The sequence below is a fragment of the Patella vulgata genome, chromosome 9, assembly GCF_932274485.2.
Source record: "Patella vulgata chromosome 9, xgPatVulg1.2, whole genome shotgun sequence".
NCBI classification, from domain to species: domain Eukaryota; kingdom Metazoa; phylum Mollusca; class Gastropoda; family Patellidae; genus Patella; species Patella vulgata.
In genome coordinates, this window is record NC_065887.2 from 8,422,882 (window position 1) to 8,447,096 (window position 24,215).

General features: G+C 34.9%; 2 protein-coding genes across 4 annotated transcripts in view; one reads left to right on the forward strand and one right to left on the reverse strand.

The window, feature by feature from the left end:
• Positions 1–18,866, forward strand: part of LOC126831693 (uncharacterized) — a 35,610-nt gene extending 16,744 nt beyond the window's left edge. For 2 of the 3 annotated variants that reach the window (XM_050562347.2, XM_050562348.2), the window contains exons 2-7: positions 8,669–8,812; positions 9,274–9,376; positions 10,090–10,183; positions 10,456–10,522; positions 11,012–11,078; positions 11,780–18,866. In XM_050562347.2, the coding sequence (XP_050418304.1) occupies positions 8,669–8,812; positions 9,274–9,376; positions 10,090–10,183; positions 10,456–10,522; positions 11,012–11,078; positions 11,780–12,648 (1,344 nt within the window). In that variant the 3' untranslated portion in view covers positions 12,649–18,866. Of the gene's footprint in view, positions 1–7,001; positions 7,338–8,668; positions 8,813–9,273; positions 9,377–10,089; positions 10,184–10,455; positions 10,523–11,011; positions 11,079–11,779 lie in introns of those variants that run through there. The other variant, XM_050562346.2, reaches the window with a different exon arrangement.
• A 1,302-nt stretch (positions 18,867–20,168) lies between these two features.
• LOC126831699 (protein N-lysine methyltransferase METTL21A) lies at positions 20,169–24,180 on the reverse strand. Its single transcript, XM_050562360.2, has 3 exons — positions 23,665–24,180; positions 22,845–22,956; positions 20,169–20,565 (listed from the first exon to the last, which is right to left on the reverse strand). The coding sequence occupies exons 1-3, from the start codon at positions 24,031–24,033 to the stop codon at positions 20,186–20,188; spliced, it is 861 nt and encodes a 286-aa protein (XP_050418317.2). The 5' UTR covers positions 24,034–24,180; the 3' UTR covers positions 20,169–20,185.
• Positions 24,181–24,215: the final 35 nt, after the last annotated feature.

Genomic DNA, 24,215 nt, shown 5'->3' on the forward strand with positions numbered 1-24,215 from the left:
GCCCGGGCAAAATTTCTCTCATAGCACACTGTATGGCTTATGTGCTCGTCTTCATTAACCAGTCGGAGCAGAACAGTATTTCATTTCATTTCCGCACCCATGTAATATCAGTCAACAGTGAATAAAATGGAAATGCATCCATTATCCGTTAATGTAGGGGTGGGGGGTTGGAATGTGCGTTAGATCATATGGGCTGTGATTGAGTCAAGTAGCGTGGTTTCAATTGCCAAGCTTGTACATGACGGGTTTTCTCTGCATCATTTCAGTGTCCTCCCACAAAAGACCCTATGCGCAATCAAATTATTTAAGCATACATTATGCAAGAGCTAAATCTGCCTATTGCAGGTCTTTCTTTAGGCCTAAAATGTTTTCTATTAATTAGACATTAATTAAATGATCCAGGCCATATGGCATCAGATTTCTCCGATATTAAATAGATTAGAACGGTTCAGCCATATTTTGATTTAATCTAAAAATGGAGGAGCAAGACTTAGCTTGGAACAACCAATACGGTGGTTGAAATTTTTGCACAGGTCTTGTCAAACCTTCAAAGGCTAATATCTCCGCTGGCAATAGAGTAATTTGAATAAAATTTTCAAATTATTCATTTTACATTATCTATTTTCAAACTATTATAGCAAGATTGGCTACTTCTTTATCTAAATCTTACATAATGTATCTTTAAATAAAATTGTACAGTCTGTAAGTCCTGAGTGGACTTTAAATCACCCTCTCTCTCTCTCTCTCTCTCTCTCTCTCTCCTTAATGAATTTTGTTCACAAACAAGATGTGATTAATCAAGTTGAAGATAATGTGACTTATGGACACAGTTATTACTCTTTTGTATACATGTATATAAGGGAGCTGCAGTGGCTCAATGAGTAATACTCTAGCTTGCTAACCATAAGGTCTTGAGTTCACTCCATGTGTTGGGCGAGAAAGTTGATTTTCTGGCGCAGTTTCCCTTGTCATTGGTGCAGAGTGGAGGAATAACCCTTCGAATAGAATGCAAAGGTTGTAAGTAACAAAACAGTCTTTATTATCCAAGTTGGTTAAAAAAAGTAGGAAGTTAAACTTCATTTCCTTTTTACACATAAAGACATAAAGTAATCATTTTGTCTCACTGAGCCACAGTGGCTGGAGGGTAAGACGCTGGCTCGCTAGTCCAGAGGTTGCGTGTTCAATCCCTGCATTGGCCGAGAAAGTTCATTAAGATTTTCTGGTGTGGTTTCCCCTTTTCAGTGGTGCAGAACAGAGGGCCTGACAAGGACAGTTGTCTAGTCACTCGGATGGGACGAGAAACCGAAGACCTGTGTATGTATACATTGGAATACACTAAAATATCAAGGGCAGTTGGAATTCGATATAGTGCTGCTGCCCAGGAAAAAATTCCCTCATAGCACATTGTATGGCGTATGCCCGTCTTCATTAGCCCAGTCGGAGCAGAACAGTAAGACGTTAAACCCCATTTCATTTCATTTCATTTTTGTCTCACATTTGAGTTTGTTATTTATTTGTTTATATATTTATATTTATGACCTGCATAACATAGACATAAATATATTAAATGTTAAACTGTACATGACCTTTTTAATTCTTCAACTTTTTACCAGGCATCCTACATCATAAAACAAACGTGTCAACATCTTTTATTTATATAATATAATAAGCGTATATTATTAACAATAAGAAACCTGACATATACTTATTCACTTATACTTACCTTGAATTGTTTTTTTTTTTGTTGGTTTTTGTTTTCCATGCTGCAAGAGACTAAATATATAACTTCAGTAGTCGAGCAAAATAGAATAGAATAGTGGGGGAATGGTATGAGGACTAGACCACATCAGCACTATACATAACGTCAAAATTTTCCATCAGTGAAATAAAATGGGGTTTAACGTCCTACTGTTCAGCTCCGAACTGGGCTAATGAAGACGGACATACGCCATACCGTGTGCTGTGTGGGAAATTTTTGCCTGGACAGCGGCACTACGGCTTACTCTTATATCGAATTCCAACAGTCTAGGGATCTTTTACGTGCATGCCAATGTGCATACACGACACTGAGCACGCCGAAAAATCTGTATGTACTTTCTTGACCAATGCAGGGATTGATTCCTGCCCGCCTTCATTAGACCGGTTGGTACAGAATGTATGAACATCAGGAGTTAAGTGAGAGGGACGCAATGACGTGCTTTGAGTCATGGTTTTGAGTTTTTGCACCCCTTTGAGTTTTTGTGTCCCCTAGCAAGTGACAAAATATCAACGTAATAATCATACTCTTACTGCTTAACCAGTCTCAAACATACACTGTGGGTCAGATATGATACAAATCAACTCTAGCATGTTCCACACAGCCCAATATTACCTGGTGTCACTTGGAGGGACTGACACCCCTCCCCCCCTCTGTCCATCTCTTGCAAAATGTGGGCATATGTTGCATGGCAACTGCTTGTTACCAATATGTTGGTCTAAAAATGGCCTATGTAATGTGTTGGCTAGGTTTAAAACAGTTTAGCTCATCAAGTTTATTTACCTGTAAAGTCAGGTAAAATGGTTTTGATTTATTTTAGGGTGATATAATTAAAGTTTGATTGATGGGTTTGTAGACGTCGATAACCACAGGTTACCTTAATGACGTACTACACCTGTAATTACTTAGCCAACTTGCTAACAAGCTTTTATCTACCTGTATTTTACCTGGTTAAACACGTCATTTCATCTCGCGTCCTTCTCACCTGGTGTGGGTGTATGTCATTTTTTTTAGAAAAGTGTGGATTTATGTATGTTTATTGCTATATGTTATGGTGTTTGTACATGTATGAACTTTTATTGGGATTTGTTTTGTTGTATGTCGTATTTAGCGAAACATGGGTTTATGAATGTTTTTCTGTGGATATTGTGTAATTAGAAGTTTTAATGTTTATAACTCACAGACTGTCTGGGTTTATTATGTATGTTAATTGGGATATATAGTGTAATGTTTTAACATTATAATTGGTATATGTGGTGTAATGAGATGTTTTAATATTATAATTGGGATATATAGTGTAGGGAGTTCTGTATTTACATGCAATAAGATGTTATAATGTAATATTTCACAGTAGTTGAGACAGTAATGTTTTATTTCACAGTAGAGACAGTTCATATTTACTACAGACATTCTAGGCCTATAATTCACAGTAGACAGTGCATATTTACTACAGACATTCTAGGCCTATAATTCACAGTAGAGACAGTGCATACTTACTACAGACTAGGCCTATAATTCACAGTAGAGATAGTGCATATTTACTACAGTGTAGGCCTATAATTCACAGTAGAGACAGTGCATATTTACAACAGTGTAGGCCTATAATTCACAGTAGAGACAGTGCATATTTACAACAGTGTAGGCCTATAATTCACAGTAGGGACAGTGCATATTTACAACAGTGTAGGCCTATAATTCACAGTACAGATATGCATATTTAAAGCAGAAAGTGTAGGACTATATTTTGTGTTTAAAGATTGTTGTTTTTACACTGAAACAATTCATGGATAAATACATGTATCGGGTATTATAAGCTGTTGGCTGGAAACACCATTAATATTTAAAACACTAGACTGCATGATCTTGTTTCTGAGTAAGAATATTCAAACTTGGTGTAAATGTTCGTTAAGGGAATGTTTTGACTGAGTTCAGTGATGAGCATTTTCAGCATACAGCTACACAGTTGTCTGTAATAACTTTACTTCTAATGTAATTGGTCAAAACTTTGGGACATGATAACAATTATAAGAGAGTGAGAGAGAAATGGGGTTTAACGTCCACTCGACACAAACTAGGTCATTTCGGGACTAACATATGGTTTAATTTTATTTACATAATTCGCTTGCGCGTAGGGGTCTTTAGCAGTTGGAGGAAACCGGAGGACCCAGAGAAAACCCACGAGGTTGGACAGGCGACCCTACTCCTTGCCACGTACAACCGGGGATTCGAAACCACGCCAGTCGACTCAATGACAGACTTTATGATACAGCGCGCGCACGCTAACCATTCAGCCATCCAACCCCCCTTCCAATTAAGAGTGATGAAACTTGGGAATTCGATTTAAGAGTAGGCCATAGTGCCGCTGTCTGGGCAAAATTTCCCTCATAGCACACTGTATGGCGTATGCCCGTCTTCATTAGCCTAATAGGAGCAGAACAGTAGGACGTTAAACCTCATTTCATTTCATATGAAAATGAAAGTGTAAAAAAAATACTACTCAAACTGTTTTTGACTAAAATTGTTGAAGTAGGAATTAAAATGTCTGTCAATTTTCTTGGCATCTCTTCTTAAAAAGAGCTAATGGTAGACAGTATGCCTTGTTCTTTGAAGAAAACTGAAAAAAGTTTTATAATTCATGCCGGTACATTACTGTAGTGACAGAAACCATTTGAAACTATCATACTCTTTCTTAGACTAAATCAAACCACACAAGTTATGTGAAGATCTCTTGGTATTCTACTTGTAGTCTCAAGGGTGCTGTGGAGGCTGTGCGGAGGGGCAGTGAAGGTTTTAGGGGGGCACAGTCTACAGTAGGTATTTTAGAGCTATGGTCGGCAGCTTTTTTTTTCCGGGTTTGGGGTCTGGTGCTGTGGCTACTCATGTGACTTCAGCCATAGTAACATGTACCGTATGTGAATAATAATAATAATGATAATAATAGTTTATTCACAACTATATCTACAAGCATGAGTATGGAAGTTACAACAAACATTTCACATTGTGATGCTTTCCAATATCTGGTTAAATATCTTACAAAATAACATTAATTTTCAAGATGTGTGGTACATATTAATGTTGACATAATCAATATGTGAATAGCTCTCCATATTCTAGAGGACCCTATACTAGATCTCGAGGGTGCCATGACTACTCATGTAACTCTAGCCCTAGTTATGTGAATATTTGAATAGCTCTCCGTATTGTACATGTAGGACCGTATAATAGTTCTTAGCCATTCATGTGACTCGAGCCCTGGATTTAGGCGGCATTCTGTGTGCTAGAAAGTTAATGTCTTGATCATTAAATTTGATTGTACTTTTGGAATTTAGATAAATCTTCCTTCGTCTTTGATTGACATTTGTTGATTTACATGTAATAAACTAAACCTTGTATAATTATGGTAAAACACAGTTATAATTTTATAAACCAATAATTGTAAGAATTAATTTGATAAATCTGGACAATGGGCCATCAATCAACATTCATAAAACATTAATCAATTAATCTTTTAACCCCCCTTGAATCAACTAGAAATAATGAATTGGTTGATTAGACATTGTGATGTTTAATTTGACTTTGTTGATATTAAATCGGAATTTACATGTGGATCGTTAATTGGACTCTGTTCATCATAAATGGTTTATTATTAAAATACAAAAGATCCTAATTATACATTAGATAGGCAACTCTGCTCGACCATATCTAGAGTTTTTATTCTTTAATTTGTTCTTTTATTTGTTTAATGACTGTTAAAGATACATTATGAAAAAGCTAAATCTGCCTATTGGAGGTCTTTCTTTAGGCCTGAAATGTTATATAAACTATCAATTAGATGTCATCTTACATGTCAGATTGTCACTGGATTTGAATCCGCACTGCTGCTCAACGCTCAATAATGATTAAATCAAAAAATGGATAATCAAGACTATGTTTTTTATCGTACCAACTTTAGTAATGATGACCGAGACTAGGTCTAAAAATCAATCGCTAATATCTACAATGTAGGTTCGGAGTGGAGCAATTTGACTGAAAAGTGAAATTTACAACATATTTCCTTAACATTATCTAGTTTTTAACTATTATATTGAGAACTGCCTGCTCTTTATCTGATATTCCATAATGTATCTTTAATCGTAATAGAAAAAATGAAAATTGAATATAAAGCTAAACAACTATATTATTTCTTTAATAAATTAAAAACACTTATATGGATATACTACTTCTGAATTTATTAACATGCTACGTTTCGATACACATACAGATATCGTTATCAAGCAAATCCATATAAGTCACTCGGCAAACCTCAGTAGATTCCAGTACCCTACAGTAGAATTTTCAGTGCAACGTTGTCCTTGTTTGAAGAAAATCAGATAAACTTGAAAGAAAAATAGCTCCAGACTTTGAAATATTTGTATAATAAAACATTCTTCAAAGACGTTGTAGTTCCAATGGTGGACTTTGTCATACAGCCGAGGCTAGATGTAGAGTAACAGAATCTGCCGAGGTTTGCCAAGTGCCATATAAGTGTTTTTAATTTGTGAAATCTGTATGTCTTATAAAAGGATTATATTTCTTTAATGACCACTAATCTAAAGTAGATTAGAATCGAATGAAATTAGGATTAAAGAAAAGAAGACCAATTATTGGCTACTGATTTTAAAGCAGTAAATTAATTGTTTGTTTATTTGTTTATATAAACTCTGAAACATGATTTTATCAGATTTTTTCAAAAAAATGTTTGAGTTATGAGTTGTTCGACAGGAGACAAGATAAATATTTAATTATGAAATATCAAGTATGATTTTCAGTTTTTTGTTTATTCAGTTACAATGTTATAAGTTTGTAGGATGTGTTGGTCACAGAGGTTAAATACGAGACAACTGGTTAGGGAGTTTAAAATCTGTGTAACCTGAAACTTCTTTCATCATTCTATGGGAATTTGTGTATGTTTTTTCCTGTCTTTATTAGCCCAGAAAAGTAGGATGTTAAACCCCATTTTATTTTGTCTTGTGGGTACTGTTTGTATGTGGTGTGGTCCTCCTGTTTTATACTAAGTTTTATAGTCTAGTTTTCATTTTTTGTTTTTTTAGTTTCAATGTTATAATTCTGTAGGCTATTTTGATCAAGGATGTTTGGGTCACAGAGGTTAGGGTTAAGCATTAAGGTTTAAAACCTGTGACCAAAACATCTATCCATCCTTCTACATGTACATGAGAATGTGTTTCTGTATCATTTGTTATGTCTTTGTTTTATAGTGCAGTTTTCCTTCATTACCTGATCTATTAAAAGAATTTCTGAGAGGAGACGAATGAAGTGTTATTGTGTCAACAGTTGTTTACTTGTTCTGTTATTGTTTATAACCAGAGACATTTTTCGTTTAAAACGTACATACAAAGAACAGTGAATATCGTATGTGTGTTTTTGAAACCTGAAAGCAATGCATAAAAGGGATATAGCTAGCTAGACTACTATAATATATAAATATATAAAAGGATTGACTTTAAAAATGTTTTATGAAATGGTCAACACGACTGTGGAACAGTTTTGGATAAATTTGAATGGCTACTCATCTGTATATGGGGTAAGAAATGGTCATAATTAGGGTTTCATTACAGTTTATTTACAGAAACAGAGAGAGATCTGAAGATTAGCATCCATTCAATCAACTCAATGCAAAACAGACATTTCGTAACTAAAATATGCTGTTTCAATGGCACTTAGTAATTGAACTGGAGTACACAGGTCACAATTCTATGGAAGCAATGATAATGACTAGAGAAGACTAGCCGAAACGTCGCTCAGTAATAAGCAGTAATTGTATTCCATAGAATTGTCACCTGTAAACTAAAATATGGTATCAGTATGTCTTTATTGTCTTGTGGTGACCAAAGTTGCGGAAAGTGAGAAACAGCAGTCACTCTTTCCAGCAGTCCTTCACCTTAATGATATTGTGCGGTAACAATAAAAGGCTCCCGCCAATTTCAAAAATTAGCAAAAAGCTCTCGACATCAAAATGAAAACGAGGGTCGATATGTTTGATGAAGGTAGCCTCAGATTTACCATGGAAACGCTGATAGCATTAATGAGGAAGTTAATGTACTCAAATATATGCAGTTTAAAAATATACAAAACTGAAAGTAGTTTATTAATCTCAGTATTTAGGATAGTGATTTAATGACTCCCCCTAAGGAAAGTCAAGAGGTGCAGTAGCAAAACCACACTTTAAACGTGAAGGACTGTTTCCTGTAGTAGTTGACTTTGGATAACCCTTAAAATTGATACAGGAGACTCAGATGGCTTGACTTCTATAAGATATACTAAGACTAACGTACATTTATGATTTAAAAATGTCAGTAACTTCTTGAAATAATGATATTGAATTATTAAACTTGATGGAGGCTTCAATGTGGTCCAGTGAAGAGAATGCAAAATTCTTCTCACCTAGCATTAGACATGTGATTATAGAAAAAATAACCATATGTTAGTCCCAAAATAACCACATGTTAGTCCCAAAATAACCATAAATAACCACATGTTAATCCCAAAATAACCACATGTTCGTCCCAAAATAACCACATATTAGTCCCAAAATAACCACATGTTAGTCCCAAAATAACGATAAATAACCACATGTTAGTCCCAAAATAACCACATGTTAGCCCCAAAATAACCATGTTTGTCCCAAAATAAACATATAACCACAATAATGTATTGACAAGACGTTGATCTCAATTCAATCCTATTTTACATCCGATGCGTGTTAAGATGCCTTGACATCATGAAGATGTACAAAACATAGACATCTATTCAAAATATCGTGAAGATGTGAAACATGTAGACAACTGTTCAAAATATAGTGAAGATGAAAAACATGTAGGCAACTATTCCAAATATTTTTTGTTTGTTTTTCAGCCGCTGATGTTAAAAGGTTCAGTTGGAGATGATCTGGAACATTTAGAGAAAGATCGGGCAATACGAACTGATCCAGACGATACAAGGAAGAGACGGACAATAAAATTAATTAAAAGAAATGAATCGTGGGGCTTCGCTTTACAGGTAATAAAATAGAATAAAATGGGCTTCACATTTTACATATACTTTTATCCTGAAGAAATCGGTTGGGGATGCGCGAATGGGTGGATTAAAATCATAAGGTCTGTCATTGAGTTAAGTGGCATGGTTTTGATTTCCCGCTTGTACTTGACAAGGAGTTTAGTGGCCTATCCAACTGTGTGGGTTTTTTCGGCTTCTCAGTATTCCTTCCACAGCTAGGGTTAGGGTTGGACCCAAGAGCCATATATACACAAGCAAATTATTGAAATACCATTGAACCATGTGTTAGTTCTGAAATGATCTAGTTTGTGTTAAGTGGGCGTTAAACCCCATTTCCCTCTTCCTCTCCCTAATTATTATGGCTATACCACACAATTTGCCAATCAAGACTGAATTGAAAGCCTAGTACCCTGGACTACGACATTTTGATCATATATATATATCAACCAAATATATTTCTTCAGACGTATGGGGTGCGTAATAAACGTAGTAATGAGATTGAGGTCATGACCTATGTTGATTATGTGGAATATAACGGACCAGCCTGGTTAGCTGGACTACAAAGAGGTTAGTTGAACACCAGTGAAACTACATATGTCTTCTTTATAATGAATTTTTGGGGTTGGATGGCCGAATGGTTAGCACATGCACGCTTTATCATACTTCGAACCCCTCTTATTTCTCAAATGGTTAGTGCGAGCATGTTGTATCATAAGGTGTGTCATTGAGTCAACTGGCATGGTTTCGATTCTCCGGTTGTACATGACAAGGAGTAGGTTCGCCTGTCCAACCTCGTGGGTTTTCTCCGGGTCCTCCGGTTTCCTCCCACTGCTAAAGACCCTTACACGCAAGCGATTTATTGAAATAAAATTGAACCATATCTTAGTCCCAAAATGACCTAGTTTGTGTTGAGTGGACATTAAACCCCATTTCTCACGCTCTCTCTTATAATAAATTTGATGGTAAATGTTTAATTTCCTGATCACCGTCTTCATTACCCTGAGTTGGAGCAGAGCAGTAGGACATTCAACCCAATTTCATTTCCTTATCAAGTCAGAAAGTCCTGATTTTAGGGAGAATTATGAGGAAATTATGAATTTATCCGAAGAACCTGATGCTTCTGAGGATCAACTAGTGGTTGAGATGAATCAAAGCCAGTCTATCCAGTCAGACACAGCTATAATCACACCCCGATTGATCTGTCATGCCCAACTTTCTTTCCTTTTATTTTGTTTTTGTATTGTATGAACTTGGTTAAAGGTGTGAATATTTATTATCAGGTGATATATTTCTATCTATAAATGGTGAACCAGTAGAGGGAGCCACACATCAGCAACTCGTGGATAAAATACGCAAAGTTGGGGATTCTATGAGGTTAGTAAATAAAGCAATCTGTTTCCACTATTTTCTACATATACAAATTATATTTGAAGAGCTCAGGGGAAGAACGATCTAAGTCACATTTTTGACTTTTTGCATACAATGTAAAACAAATTTCAAAACAAGAAACATCTTAGACAATGATAATATCAAAACAAAAACATCTTAGTCAACGATAATATCAAAACAAATGAAAGAAAACAAATCCAAAATCTTTAAGGGTGGAGAAAAACAGTCCTATTTAAACTATTGTTATATTTTGTTAGATTGGTGGTACTATTTGAAGATTGTTGTCGGAAAGTTGAACTCTATGAAAAATTCATCAAATTAAAGGTAAAAAGATATTAAAAACTCACATGAAGCTTCTCAACAAAGAAAGAGTCCCTAATCATTCAGATGGGATGAAAGTGTACAAATTGATGTGCATGTAAAATGACTGATGACAGTTGGAAATCGAAGAAAAGTGTGCTGAAGTGCTATTTTCCTGGGCACACATAACCATTGAAGTGAAAAGTGCCATATTTCATTCTCGAAATGACCAAAGTATTTTTATTCAGGATGTCTGAATGGGATTGGGAAACAGGCTTAGCCTATGTTGACAAGACTTAAGAGCCCATTTAAAGACTTGAGTTTATAAATAGATCACTAAATGATATCTTTTCATTGGCTGTTTACTGTACACAACTGAGAACATTGATAAATTTCTCAGATGTTATATGTGATCCTCCAGCACAAAACCAGTAAAATTGAATCTAGTAAAATATATAACATGGAATACAAAAACCCTTTTTTTTAATGTGAATAATATGATTCTATTTTTAGCAAGTATTATCAGCGAAACTGACCCAACTACAAGAATTGAAAATAAAAGAAAATGCTGTGTTAAAAAGTAAATACTTATTTATGTCCTGTTTCGTTATAAGGGTGGTTGGATGGTGTTTTAATACGTAAGGTCTATCATTGAGTCAAGTGACATGGTTCGAACCTACCCTCTTACTTAAAAAAAAGAGTAGGGTTGGCTGACCAATCCCATTTCAATATTTCAGTTTGGTGGCCGAATAGTTAACACGTGCGCTTTGGATCACCAAGTCTGTCATTGAGTCAAGTTGTGTGGTTTCAATTCCCCGCTTGTATGTGACAAGGAGTAGGGTCGCCGTCAACCTTGTGGGTTTTCTCTGGGTCCTCCGGTTCCTCCCACTGTTATCAATCCCTAGGTCCTAGCAAATTATTGATATTAAATTGAACCATGTGTTAGTTCCAAAATGACCTAGTTTGCGCCGAATGGACGTTAAACCCCATTTCTCTCTCTCTCTACTTATTGAATTATTTAAGTAGATAAACTAAAGAGACACTAACACCGTTTTCATCGTCAGATATTGTTAGACCAACATTTCGAAGAGGTACCCTCTTCTTCTTCAAAAGGTAATAAATAAAACATTTAAAAATAATCTCTAAGGAAACAGAAATGAATTATTGAAATAAAATTAATCCAAGTGTTAGTCCCCAAATGTGTGATGTGGATGTGTTGTGTTGTTTTAACTTGTTCCTCCATTAATTTGATTTATGATTTCATCTGTTTTATTTTTAAAGGATGTGGTTTAACTCGAGTGGAAGAATTAAGAAACAGTGTTCGTAGCACCAGGAGTATCAGATCAACCATTTCCAGTGACTGGGATCGATTCAGTGTTCTCGGAAATTCTATGTCCCTACGCAACATACCAAACCATGTCCGTGATCGGAGAAAATATGCAGGAAATTACGATTCGTCAAGTGATTTATCTGTAAATAACAGTTTTAATGATAGTTTGTCCGACAGCGAAAGTGGTGCATTTTTAACTTCGAGTTCCGTCGATTTGACCCTAAACACTTCTTCTAGAACGATTGATAATGTGGACAGTGCCTCTGAATACAGTCTGCCTCTACATTCCAATTTCCAACTCGGCGGAAAATTACTGACTTTTTCTGAAGATGATTCTGTTAGTAACAGTTCTTTTGAACAGATCGAATCATGTGACACGATTGTTGACCAATCAGATATAGCGTTAGAAATCAAGGCAGATACATCAGACATCGAAACTGTTGATGAATCGCAAAATATGAAAAAAATATCACATGATCAAGAAATTGACCAAGCAAATGTGTCGGTACAGACTGAAGATGATGAGTCATGTGATCTGATTGTTGACCAATCAAATGTAATCACACCAATTGAGGAAGAAGAGTCAGATGATGAAGTTAGCCAATCAATGGATTGTTTAGTGGAAGATGACGAAAATGGGTCACATGACCTGTCCTCAGGACAATTGAGTGTTGAGTCATGCTATTCGTCACTCGAAGGATCACATGATCAGTCATGTGACGAACCATGTGATGACGTTATACCAAAAACTGTCAAAGAAACCAAACGTTTTAAAGATGGAATCCTAATCAACGAAGATGAAGAACTTACTAAACTGTGATAACGCTCTACATATCCAACTTTTATTAATTGTTTTTAATTAATTTGATTACAAGCATTTTATACATTTCTGCCTTTATCTTAACCTGTTTTTATATGATTTTACAAAGTCTGTCATTGAGTCGACTGGTGTGGTTTCGAATCCCCAGTTGTACGTGACAAGGAGTAGGGTCGCCTGTCCAACCTCGTGGGTTTTCTCCGGGTCCTCCGGTTTCCTCCCACTGCTAAAAACCCCTACGCGCAAGTGAATTATTGAAATAAAATTGAACCATGTGTTAGTCCCGAAATGATCTAGTTTGTGTCGAGTGGACGTTAAACCCCATTTCTCTCTCTCTTTCTCTATATGATTTTACTTAAGCGTGCTCTTATCAGGTTGGTTTGTAGTTAGTTGGGGCGGTGTTCACAGTATTATGACCTCTATTCCAAGTCGTACTGTCACAGGTGTGGAAATAACGATTTTACATATATATACCTGACAAAATGTCAGGCACTAATGAAATACTACCTGACATTTTCAACTTAGTGCCAGACATGTATTAATAATATCAACAAAAAACACAAATCAGTGCTGGACAAAATGACAGGCACCAGAGGTTTTGTGCCTGACAAAGCCTGAATCTGTGCTTGACATTGTCTGTGACAGGTGCCTTATTTCCAGGCTTGCATAGGCTTACTGATGTAGCGAAAAAATGTTTTTTTTAAAGGAGTGAATTGTTAAGTGGTTTGTTCAATTTAAATTGAATGTAAAATATGAGACAAATCTGTCTAGCCATTGTTGAGATACAAACATTTTAACAACTTGCAATTTATTAAATGTGCAATTGTTTTTTTGGGGGCGATCCTTCTGGATCTTAACGCTTGTGCGGACATGTCGCACGAAAAACATTGTCGGCAACAAGGGGTATTCTGCGACCCTAGACATAAATTGATTTTTGGATGCATAATTTTATTCAAATACAATCAAACTACAGCTTCATATAAAGACTGAATAATAATCAATAAAAGTAAAAAAAAATATTTGAGGTATTAACAGTGAAGATATGAATTATCAGGTATTTTTTGAAACCATAAAAATCTGCAAATAACTTAATTGTCATTTCGATGTAGAATCATCTTTTGACGGGGTCGGTAGTGTACCTAGATTTGTTGTCAGTAGCTGACAATGTATAAAAACTCGCAAGACAATTACATGTATGAACCAGTTCCTCACAAATGTTAAGGATATGGTCATGGGGTCCCAAAATACCCCTTGTATACACACACAAGGGTTAACAGATGCTAATGAGAATAGTCATACTTTATATATAAATCGGTTCTTTGAATTCTGACAAAAATCTGAACATAAAGGTTAATTTGAGTATTGTTAAAATCTAATTCCCTTTTTTTATTCCTTGATAAGAGTGCTATAGTCTTGTTAAGATCAACCCAGGTGCCCAGATCCATTGAAAATTAACAGGTGCTTTGATTGGTGCTATAAGTGAGAATTATGTGGTGTTAATTAAACTGTTTCAGATGTATTTTAGTAGATAAAACTGGTTAATTCTGTCACTCCCAAAATACTATGACCTGTATGATCTACATGTTTATACATGCCTATAGTTATATGTAATGGCAATTATCAATTCACTCATACAATTTACTAATGAAATTTCTTAAAGATATTTAATGTAAGCTTTAGATAAAGAGCTGGTCGTTCTTACTATAACAGTTCAAAAATAGATGATGAAAAATGAATATATTAAAAATTTCAGTCAAGTTACTGGTTTCTAAGCAAAGTTATCAACATTATTCCACACTATGGTGTATGGTGCTTGATTTGTTAACTTAAATCCACTTTTATCAACAGACATCTTGGAAATGAACCTTTCCTATGAGTAAAGATAATCACGCCCCCTTGACAGCTTGTTTACCAAATTTGTGAAAACTCCTCACAGGTCATTGAAAAACTGAAATGTTTACACAAAGTTTTCATATTCTCATCTGGTGGAGTGTTGTAACATTACTGCCATCATTTTCATTCTGAAGAAAAGTTACGCTTTGGTTAGAATACAGGAGTTTCAAACTTGACAATTTATTGAATTTTAAGATTGTCCGCGAGATGACAAATAGACTGTGAGCAGTGCCGTATTTAAAATACAAGTGAGATATTTTAACCTGGAACTGGTTCCATAAACATGGTTGTCTTGTTCTTGTTGGTCTTGATGTGACAACTCGGCAAACCTCAGCAGATTCCAATACCCTACATCTAGCCTCGGCTGTATGACGAAGTCCGCCATTGAAACTACTTTCAAGTTCCTGGATTACTAACGGCGTTGCCCATGACAAAACCTTTGATGAATGTTTTATCATACAAATATTTCAAAGTCTGAAGCTGTTTTTCTTTCAAGGTTATCGGATTTTCTTCAAACAAGGACAACTTGCACTGAAAATTCTAAACACGCTTCCAATGACGCAATTTTGATAACTTCTTTGTAAAAGGGCAAGTTTTCCTAATAAGTAAACCTGTGCCGGATCGCAATTGTATTTGCTTAGGTACATATCACTTACCGTCATGCAGCCGAGGCTAAATGTAGAGTAACGGAATCTGCAGAGATTTGCTAAGTATTGGTTTAAACAATATTTTGTTGATGTTAACATCACCATTCCAAGATGGCTGCCATGATGTCATGGTGGGATCCTGGTTCGCACTCGTATTCTTCCTTTTTTTTGTAATTTACACACACATGCAGATACCTTGATTCATTAGTTTTATTTTTATCTGAAAATTGCAATTGAAAGAAGTCATATGAGTTGTTTCTTCGATTTTTGTCTCCCAGATACGCACATGTTCATACAGTTGTTACCACATGAACCAATTAAGTATTACTTTATATATATGCATTTGCCAAATTTGACATGCATTAAACATCATGCAAGGTTTTAAATTCTTACATTTGTACCGGCAATATAATTAATACTGTATTTGTCAATGTATCTTTCAATTTCAATAGATTACAGTAATTGAATATTAAACTGATTTTGCAATCTCATCAATAAAATAATTAAAATTCTCATGAAACTATAAGAATGCTTTGTATACATGTAACTTACATCAATTCCCAATAAATTTTTTATTGCAAACGGAGCCAATCATTCCTGATACTTAATCTGTTATCAATTAGGTGGGGTGAGGGAAAGTTAATCTTGAATGTGGGAGTATAATAAAAAAAAAAGTAACAGGGTTATCTCCCCTTTGTCATGACATTCATTGTTCCCTCTGAAATGAAATTAAAGACATTCTACTATTCATGATTCAATCTTGTGAAGTATATACCTACACAAACAAGTAACAATTAACCATTTCACTTACCTGGTGATGATACACACATAGACCTATTAAAAGATAATTATATTGGAATGTTAAGATGAAAAGATAATTATATTGGAATGTTAAGATGAAATGGCTGTGATGTTCGTGACAAAAGAATTTAGTCAATAGAAAATGGTACATGTATAATCATACCATGTTAATGATACATGTACATTCGTTTCAAAGTTGATATAATATTATATAATCATATCAAATGTGAAATTTAGAAAAGATGATATAATTGTATTAAATTTGTAGTTTAGAGAAGTTGGTACAATTGTATCAAACATGAACTAAGTTTATAGAAGTTGGTATAATTGTATCAAACATGAACTAAGTTGATAGAAGTTGGTATAATTGTATCAATTTGATCCAATTTTATAGAAGTTGATATAATTGTATTAAATTTGCAGTTTATTAAAGTTGGTATAATTGTATCAAACATAAACTAAGTTTATAGTATTAAATATGAACTAACTTTATAGAAATTGGTATAATTGTATCAAATGAACTAAGTTTGTGGAAGTTGGTATAATTGTATCAAATATGAACTACGTTTATTAAAGATGATATAATTGTATTAAATTTGTAATTCAGAGAAGTTGGTACAATTGTATGAAACATGAACTAAGTTTATAGAAGTTGGTATAATTGTATGAAACATGAACTAAGTTTATAGAAGTTGGTATAATTGTATCAAATATGAACTAAGTTTATTAAAGATGGTATAATTGTATCAAATATGAACTAAGTTTATATAATTGTATCAAATATGAACTAAGTTTATATAATTGTATCAAATATGAACTAAGTTTATATAATTGTATCAATATATATATGAACTAAGTTTATTAAGGATGGTATATGCAATGTTTTTGTCACAGTATAAAGTTGTTACAAATGTATTAAATGTGTTATTAATTAATACTCACAGCATATAATTGTGATAGTTATTTATGTAACTCTTAATACAACCTATTATTAATAATTATTATAATAAATAAATCGCATAATTGTGTCATTATTTATATCTTAAAGATGTGTTCGTGAAAACGATCTGTGTTGAAAGAAGGTTGGTCGTTTCGATCATGAAATGAAACAGGTGTTTAACGTCCTACTGTTCTGCTCCAACTGTGCTAATGGGGACGGGCATATGCCATACAGTGCGCATATGCCATACAGTGCGCTGTGAGGGACACCACAGGGGAAAATCCTGATGAACTTTCTCGGCCAACGAATGAATAGAACACAGGACCTACAAGTTAGCTAGCTAACATCTTATGGTTACCACGTGCGCTCTGTATCATAAGGCCTGTTATTGAGTCAGCTGGCGTGGTTTCGAATCCCCATTTGTACGTGACAAGGAATAGGGTCACCTGTCCAACCTCGTGGGTTTTCTCCGGGTCCTCCCACTGCTAAAGACTCCCTATGCGCAAGCAAACTATTGAAATAAAATTAAACCATACCTAGTTTGCGTTGAGTGGACGTTAAACCCCATTTCTCTCTCTCTCTTATTCACTGTGCCATTGTGGCTTTCAGTTATGGAAAGTTAATAAAAAAGTGATATGTTTTAGGGAACTTTAAACTGTATATCTATGTTTTCTGTGGACTAAAACTTCACTTTATTGCCAAGTAATTTTTATATGCCCAAATGGAAATTTGGTCATATATTGTTGTCTAACGTCCACAATTTCTTGTGAACACTCTACAGATTACATTCATCATCAGACATTTTTAGAATTTATATATGTTGTTTGCATTAGTGAGACGACGAAGCATGCATGATTTCATCAATTTTCGTTAATAACTTCTGGAGTTATGGTTCTTGTTTCACAACCTTTTGAATGCTCGAGGACGCCAATTGGATTTCAACAATTGCCATTTAAAACTTCTAGAACTTTGTGATAGCTTCAGTGACAAGACTGATCATCCAATCTGTATGAAATTTATCTGCATGGTGTGAAATAGTACAATGAAGAAGCCTACTGAATTTTAGCAATTTCCATTGATTATTTCTAGAGTTACGGCCCTCTTTCACTTTGTTGAACCCCTTGTGTAGTCATCATCCGATCTGTATTAAATTTATATGCATTAATTATATAAGTAGAATGAAATAGCCTATTGAATTTCAGTTCTAATACTTCCTCCTGCCCTGATTGGTGTGCATGAAAATGCCTATTGAATTTCAGCAATGTCTGTTTCTATTACTTACGCCTGTCCTGGATGGTGTGCCCATGACAGTTGGAAGTGGAGGAAAAGCGTTGAGCTTTCCAGGCTAAATTCTGCCACCTTGCATTGTAACAATAAAGAAAGAAAGAAAGAAATGGGGTTTAACGTCCACTCGACACAAACTTGGTCATTTTGGGACTAACATATGGTTTAATTTTATTTCAATAATTCGCTTGCGTGTAGGGGTCTTTAGCAGTGGGAGGAAACCAGAGGACCATTGTAACAATAAACTGTCTAAGAAACTATGTACTGATGATTCTTCAAGTAACTGTAGTGATTCCTTATAATTCTTGTATTAAGAATATCCACGGTCAACATCCTTGCTGTGTGATTAAAATCAATATAAATTAAACATACATTATTCAAGAGCTAAATCTGTCTATTGCAGGTCTTTCATTTGCCCTTATATGTTATCTACATTATTAATTAATCATTTATTAACATGGCAAAACCAGATGGCTCTGATTTTAAGTAGATTAGTAGGGTTCGGCCATTTAATGATTTAATTTTGAAAATGGAGAAGTGTGTCTAGGCCTCAAATAAGCAGCACCGTGCCTACAAAAATAAACAATCAATGCACAAATCTTATCAAAACTACAAACATTGATAACTTTGCTTAGAATAAAGTAATTTGAATGAAATTTGCAATCATTTTGCATTATTTTTTTTTTAACTATAATAGCAAGAACGGCCTGTTCTTGATCTAAATCCTACATAATGTATCTTTAATAAGGTTGCGGTATACTTTATACCATAGGAAAATTGCGAAAGACAACTGATGCAAGGGAGACAATCAGTGCCACATGTGGAGGCAGACCACCATTAATTTCCCCATTGACTTAAATGTTAATTCTGGCCTCTTTGCCCACCTCCAACTTTTCCCCCAAATTTTCGTTGGGCTGAAAGCTTTTCACTACAGACAGAGGAACAAATGGTCATGTCTTTGCACTAAAATTTTTATGAGGTTGACCACCAAAATTTTGAGATACACAAACTTGAAGAAGCCTACGAAAAAAAACATGTAACTAGTTGCCGTACATATCACTGTAGCCAACCTGATAACTCTGTTATCTTTCTGCCTCAAAATCATGAATATTTACCAAAACCTGGCAGAAAATATTAATTCAAACCCTCGTTGTCCATTCTAGACCAAAAAATCATCAAAAATGGGCATGCAAAAGGGGAGAAAAGAGACAGAGAGAGAATTGCTATAAATAGACGAACAACAAGTTGTGGGTACCGACTACCGAGATGGTGAAATTTAATGGTGGTCTGCCTCCATGTTGTCATTATTGGTAGATAGAATCCAACTAACCACTAATACAGGATTGCTTGTATTTTATAAAAGAAAACCATCAGTATACCTCCAGGTGAGGTTAAATCATGTTACCATTTTTTTTTTTATGAAATCAGCCTTGTAACAATTTAGAAACAAATCAGTGAGAGCATAGTTGTTGGTACCTATTACTTGCTGAAATATTTCAACCTCAAATCTGACAAAAATATTATCGAGGGCTATCATGAACAGAATAAATTCTCACGTTACACAATGGTGTATTGATATCTGATGTTCTTGTCTTTATTTAGGCGGGGGTGGAGGTGGGATGGCCCGAATGGTTAGCATGTGTGCGTTGTATCATAAGGTCTGTCATTGAGTCAACTGGCATGTTTTCGATTTCAACTTGTATGTGAGAAGGACTAGGGTTGCCTATCCAACCTCGTGGGTTTTCTCCCGTTTCCTTCCAGTGCTAAAAGACCCCTACCCTACGTGCAAGCGAATTATTGAAAAAAAATTGAACAATATATTAGTCCAGAAATGACAGAGTGGATGTTAAACTCCATTTCTCTCCCTCTCTCTTTGTCTTTATTTTCAAAAATAGTCACAAAAACTTCTTTCCAAATTTTTTATTCTAAAAACAAAACTCTTTAAAAAGAAACAAGAAAACAGCATATTTTCTTGTCATGCTTTTTTATAAACAGAATAAATTCTAATGTCTCTTTTCTTCTCATAAAATATTTCTTCCAGATTAAAATCTTTCTTCAACATGTTTAAAAAGTCGGAATCTCTATCATAGCGTATTTTACACGATATTAAAATATGGGTGTCTTTGGATGTTAAATGAAGTAATGTCCTGTAGAGATCATTGAATGTTTCTTTAATATAAATAATGTCTGCGCCAAGGATAACATCATAGTGTTCAGTGAAATTTTCAAGTGATTTTGTCCAATCTAACTCGGTAATATCAATCTGAAATTTATTATCCTTTGGTAAATTGGTTTCAATTGTTGTACGGAGAAAATCCAAAGCTTCTGCTCTTTCTGTTAATGTAACTTTCCCACCTGTATGACAAAAAAAAAAAAGAATAAATTTTATGCAAATTATGTTGCATAGTGGTCGCCTAAATCTGCAATAAAATGACTTAATCTCTTGAACCACCAAAACATCTCCAGTAGATCTTCTTTGACAGGCATTTAGTAATTGAACATATTAACACAAGGTAAAATTTTATGGATAAATAATTACTGAGTTTAATGCTAAGTGACGTTTCGACCAGGATACTCTCGCCTTTATCACGCATTTGCTTGATAAAGAAGAGCGTATCCTTGTTGAAACATCGCTTAGTATTAAACCTCTAGTAGAGCTGTGTTAATAACATGTTGTTAGTTTGGTAACTTGGTTATAAGTGTCCTTCCAAACCTTAATTACATCATTGCTAGTGATTAAAACCATTCCGGTACACCAAGATCCAAACAGATGTCTCGTTCTTGTGGTTTCAATTCAATGTACAAGTAAAAGACTTGGGCCACCTGCCTAATCCTGTGGATCTCCTCCCTATTTGTGTTAAATCCCATTTTTTTAAATAAATACAGTAAACTTTGCATACATCGGATCTAAGGGGACTGACCAATTTTATCCGAGTTAGGCGAAGATCTGAGTTAACCAAACACCGAAATAAAATCTTAGCTCGATTAAAAATAAACTGCAAGAGCCAGATAATAACTGATTCAAAGGCACATATCAAGCTTTTGTTTGTATGTGCGAGTAGATAACTTCCGTTTGGTGCGAGTAGATAACTTCCGTTTTGTTGCCATCTTTGAAAAATGTCCTAAATTTTCCCGGAAAGTGTCTCGTACAGCAGACAGTGAGTTTCAAATTTTCCTGGGAAAATTCTATTATTGCGTCGCGTCAAATAGGCTGATTGGAGTCAAAATGATAGGGGAAAGTATTCCGGGGCTCTGTGTATGGAATACCTAACCGCGTTTTAGACCATCGGTACGAAACTGACTTAGTCAAATTCTGAAAATACTGCCGCTTCGACTTAGGCAAAGGAAAAGAGCCGGAATTAGATCGAATGGACCGAACATTTTGATCCGAGTTGAGCAAAGATCTGACTTATGCGCAGAAATTTAAGTAATAGTCAGGACTGTTTTCGTCGAGGGGCCCAGCCGAGGCGGCTCCCGACCAAAACTGTCCTGATATTCACCGATACACCAAGGAAAGGTGCTAATAAGTTACTTACATCACATTTCTATTGAGTATTGTGAAGCAAAATGTGAAAAATAGTATTTATTATCGAGTCGTTTCAACCGAAAAGTGACAAATACTTTCTGCTCTTTCATTTATCCCTTTCTGAGCCTCACGTTACATTTCATGGTAGAATGATTTCGCAGTGGAGAGACGACCTGAGTAGTATTTACACATGCGTCTTGCTATGATACTCTGAGCGTAAAACAATCACGTGTTTGTTTAGACCACATCGTCAAAACAACTTGTCTATGGCGTAGAGGACTGCGATATTATCAAATGTAGTGTAATGGAAATGCGAAACATGGGTCATTCTGGTGAAAGTATGCATCGGCGGATGGTTCTTCCGTTGAAATTTATTTGTAATAAAGTTTATGACTTTCTAGGCGTTTTTTTTCATCCTGCTTATTTTCAATGTCTGTGAAGTGTCTAGCAAAAGAACTGCACCTTCTATCATCACAATTAATTAAAATAATTTTTCAATATTCTAATTTATATATTTTGCATATTAATATAAATTAAATAAATCAAACCAAATTATGAAATAGATGCCAATTGATATGTATAATAATTGATTTTTGTAATATGTTGTTATGTTAATTTAATGTCATTGTATATGTTTTTGAACTGCCATGTAGTTCCCCCCGATTTGTTTTGTTACTATGATTTTGACTAGTTGTTTCATGTACATTTACCTTGTGCATTGTATAGAGCCATCCTTATCAATTGCGATCTGGATTGGACTAAACGTCCGCTACTTATTGCTTGATAGGTATCTAAAACAGTATAAAAGTATCTGTGTATCAGAAATGAACAGTACTCTTTCTGTATATTTCTGATACACGGATACTTTTAAGCATGTATTGAAAATAAACAGGACAGTTTTATCAAAGTCTTCCAGTGGCAACAAGTAGAAGTGGGATGTAATAAGAAAAACGTGCAGGATCTAAGGGTCCAAACAATTTTATCCGAGTCGAGCAAAGATCTGACTTATGCGAGCTTTACTGTACAATCCTTATGGATTCTAAAAATCTTTTCATAACGCTGTAAGCTTTGTTTATAACAGATACCTGTGAGCTCCTAGTTATCTTACCTAGAAAACTTGCAACAAGTCCTGCTAAACCAGTTCCTGAACCAAGTTCTATAACTCTCTTGCCTTCCACTAGATGGCGATGTTGTTCTAAATATTCACCTAATACCACAGCCTGTAAAAGATAAAATCAATTTACTATTTTATAAATGCAACAAGAACTACTTAAAAGTGTAAAAAATATGGAGCCCTATTTTTTATACAAGAGTTATCTCCCTTGGCACACAAAAAATCCATTCACTAATCAGTTGGTCTGTCTTTGAATAAATGAATGGAAGACAAATGAATGCTTTGTGAAAAATGTTTTATTTAATTTTGATAAATATTTTATAAATTCTTTATAGGCCCTACCCTTGCTAACTGTATCTTTTTTTAAAAAAGACTGAAGTGGGCCCACCCATATCCTACATAAATTACATTATGTATTGTTCTACAGAAAATAAGATGATTTGTTGGGACATAATGCAAAAGTGAGTGCTAACTACCGTCGACATGCATTTATTATAACAGATTTCAAATTTGACATAGGGTCACAAGGCATGACATTGAGGCGAGTTAATTAACTCTCAATATTAACTTATTGAGGCAGTATATGATGTGACATTACACGCAGACCCATACTGCTCGTGAATTTAAAGGTTAGTCATCTTCTAGTTCTACAGAGTTAAAGGAAGGCTTTCGCATCACAGCTCTGAAACAGACTGGTCAGGAGATTGTGTAGCCGAGTTGATTGGCTTTGCATTCTACGTACAGCTTATTGCCACACTGGAAGTGAATAAATTTGAGGTCATTTTTCATAAATACAACAGAGAAATATACATACAGCTTCCCAGACTACAGCAGCCACACCCAATCCTCCCCAATTCTGTTGTATAGATATAGGATGTCCAACAAAACTAAAATTTCGGAACTTTTTCTGATGAGGTAGCAGATTTTTTTCATCAAAAAGCACGAGTGCCAAAGGATAATTAGGATTCTTTTCACTGTCAGGCCCTAATTCCCTTTCCGAATTTTGTGAACTACAGGTTTCAGTCTCTTTATCGTTGTTCGCCATTGCAGAATCCGAATACTTCTCTACTGTGTCAGTCATTTCTTCTTGAGTTTGAGTTTGGCATTGAGTTTCAACTTGAAATGTTTTCCATGACAAGCAAATAACTGATAAGAAAACAAATTTGACTGACGATTTAAACATCTGTATAGACAGGCCTCATACGGATCTTAAATAATCTCCAAAGAGATACACTTATTGTTCTTTAAATTGATTTATATCGTAGAAAATGATAAACGTTATTCGCATTAACTTCCATAAGTTTATAACACGTCGGTCTATTTTGATACTTTCGGTTTACTTCCGATTGATTTTCTGAACTGGCG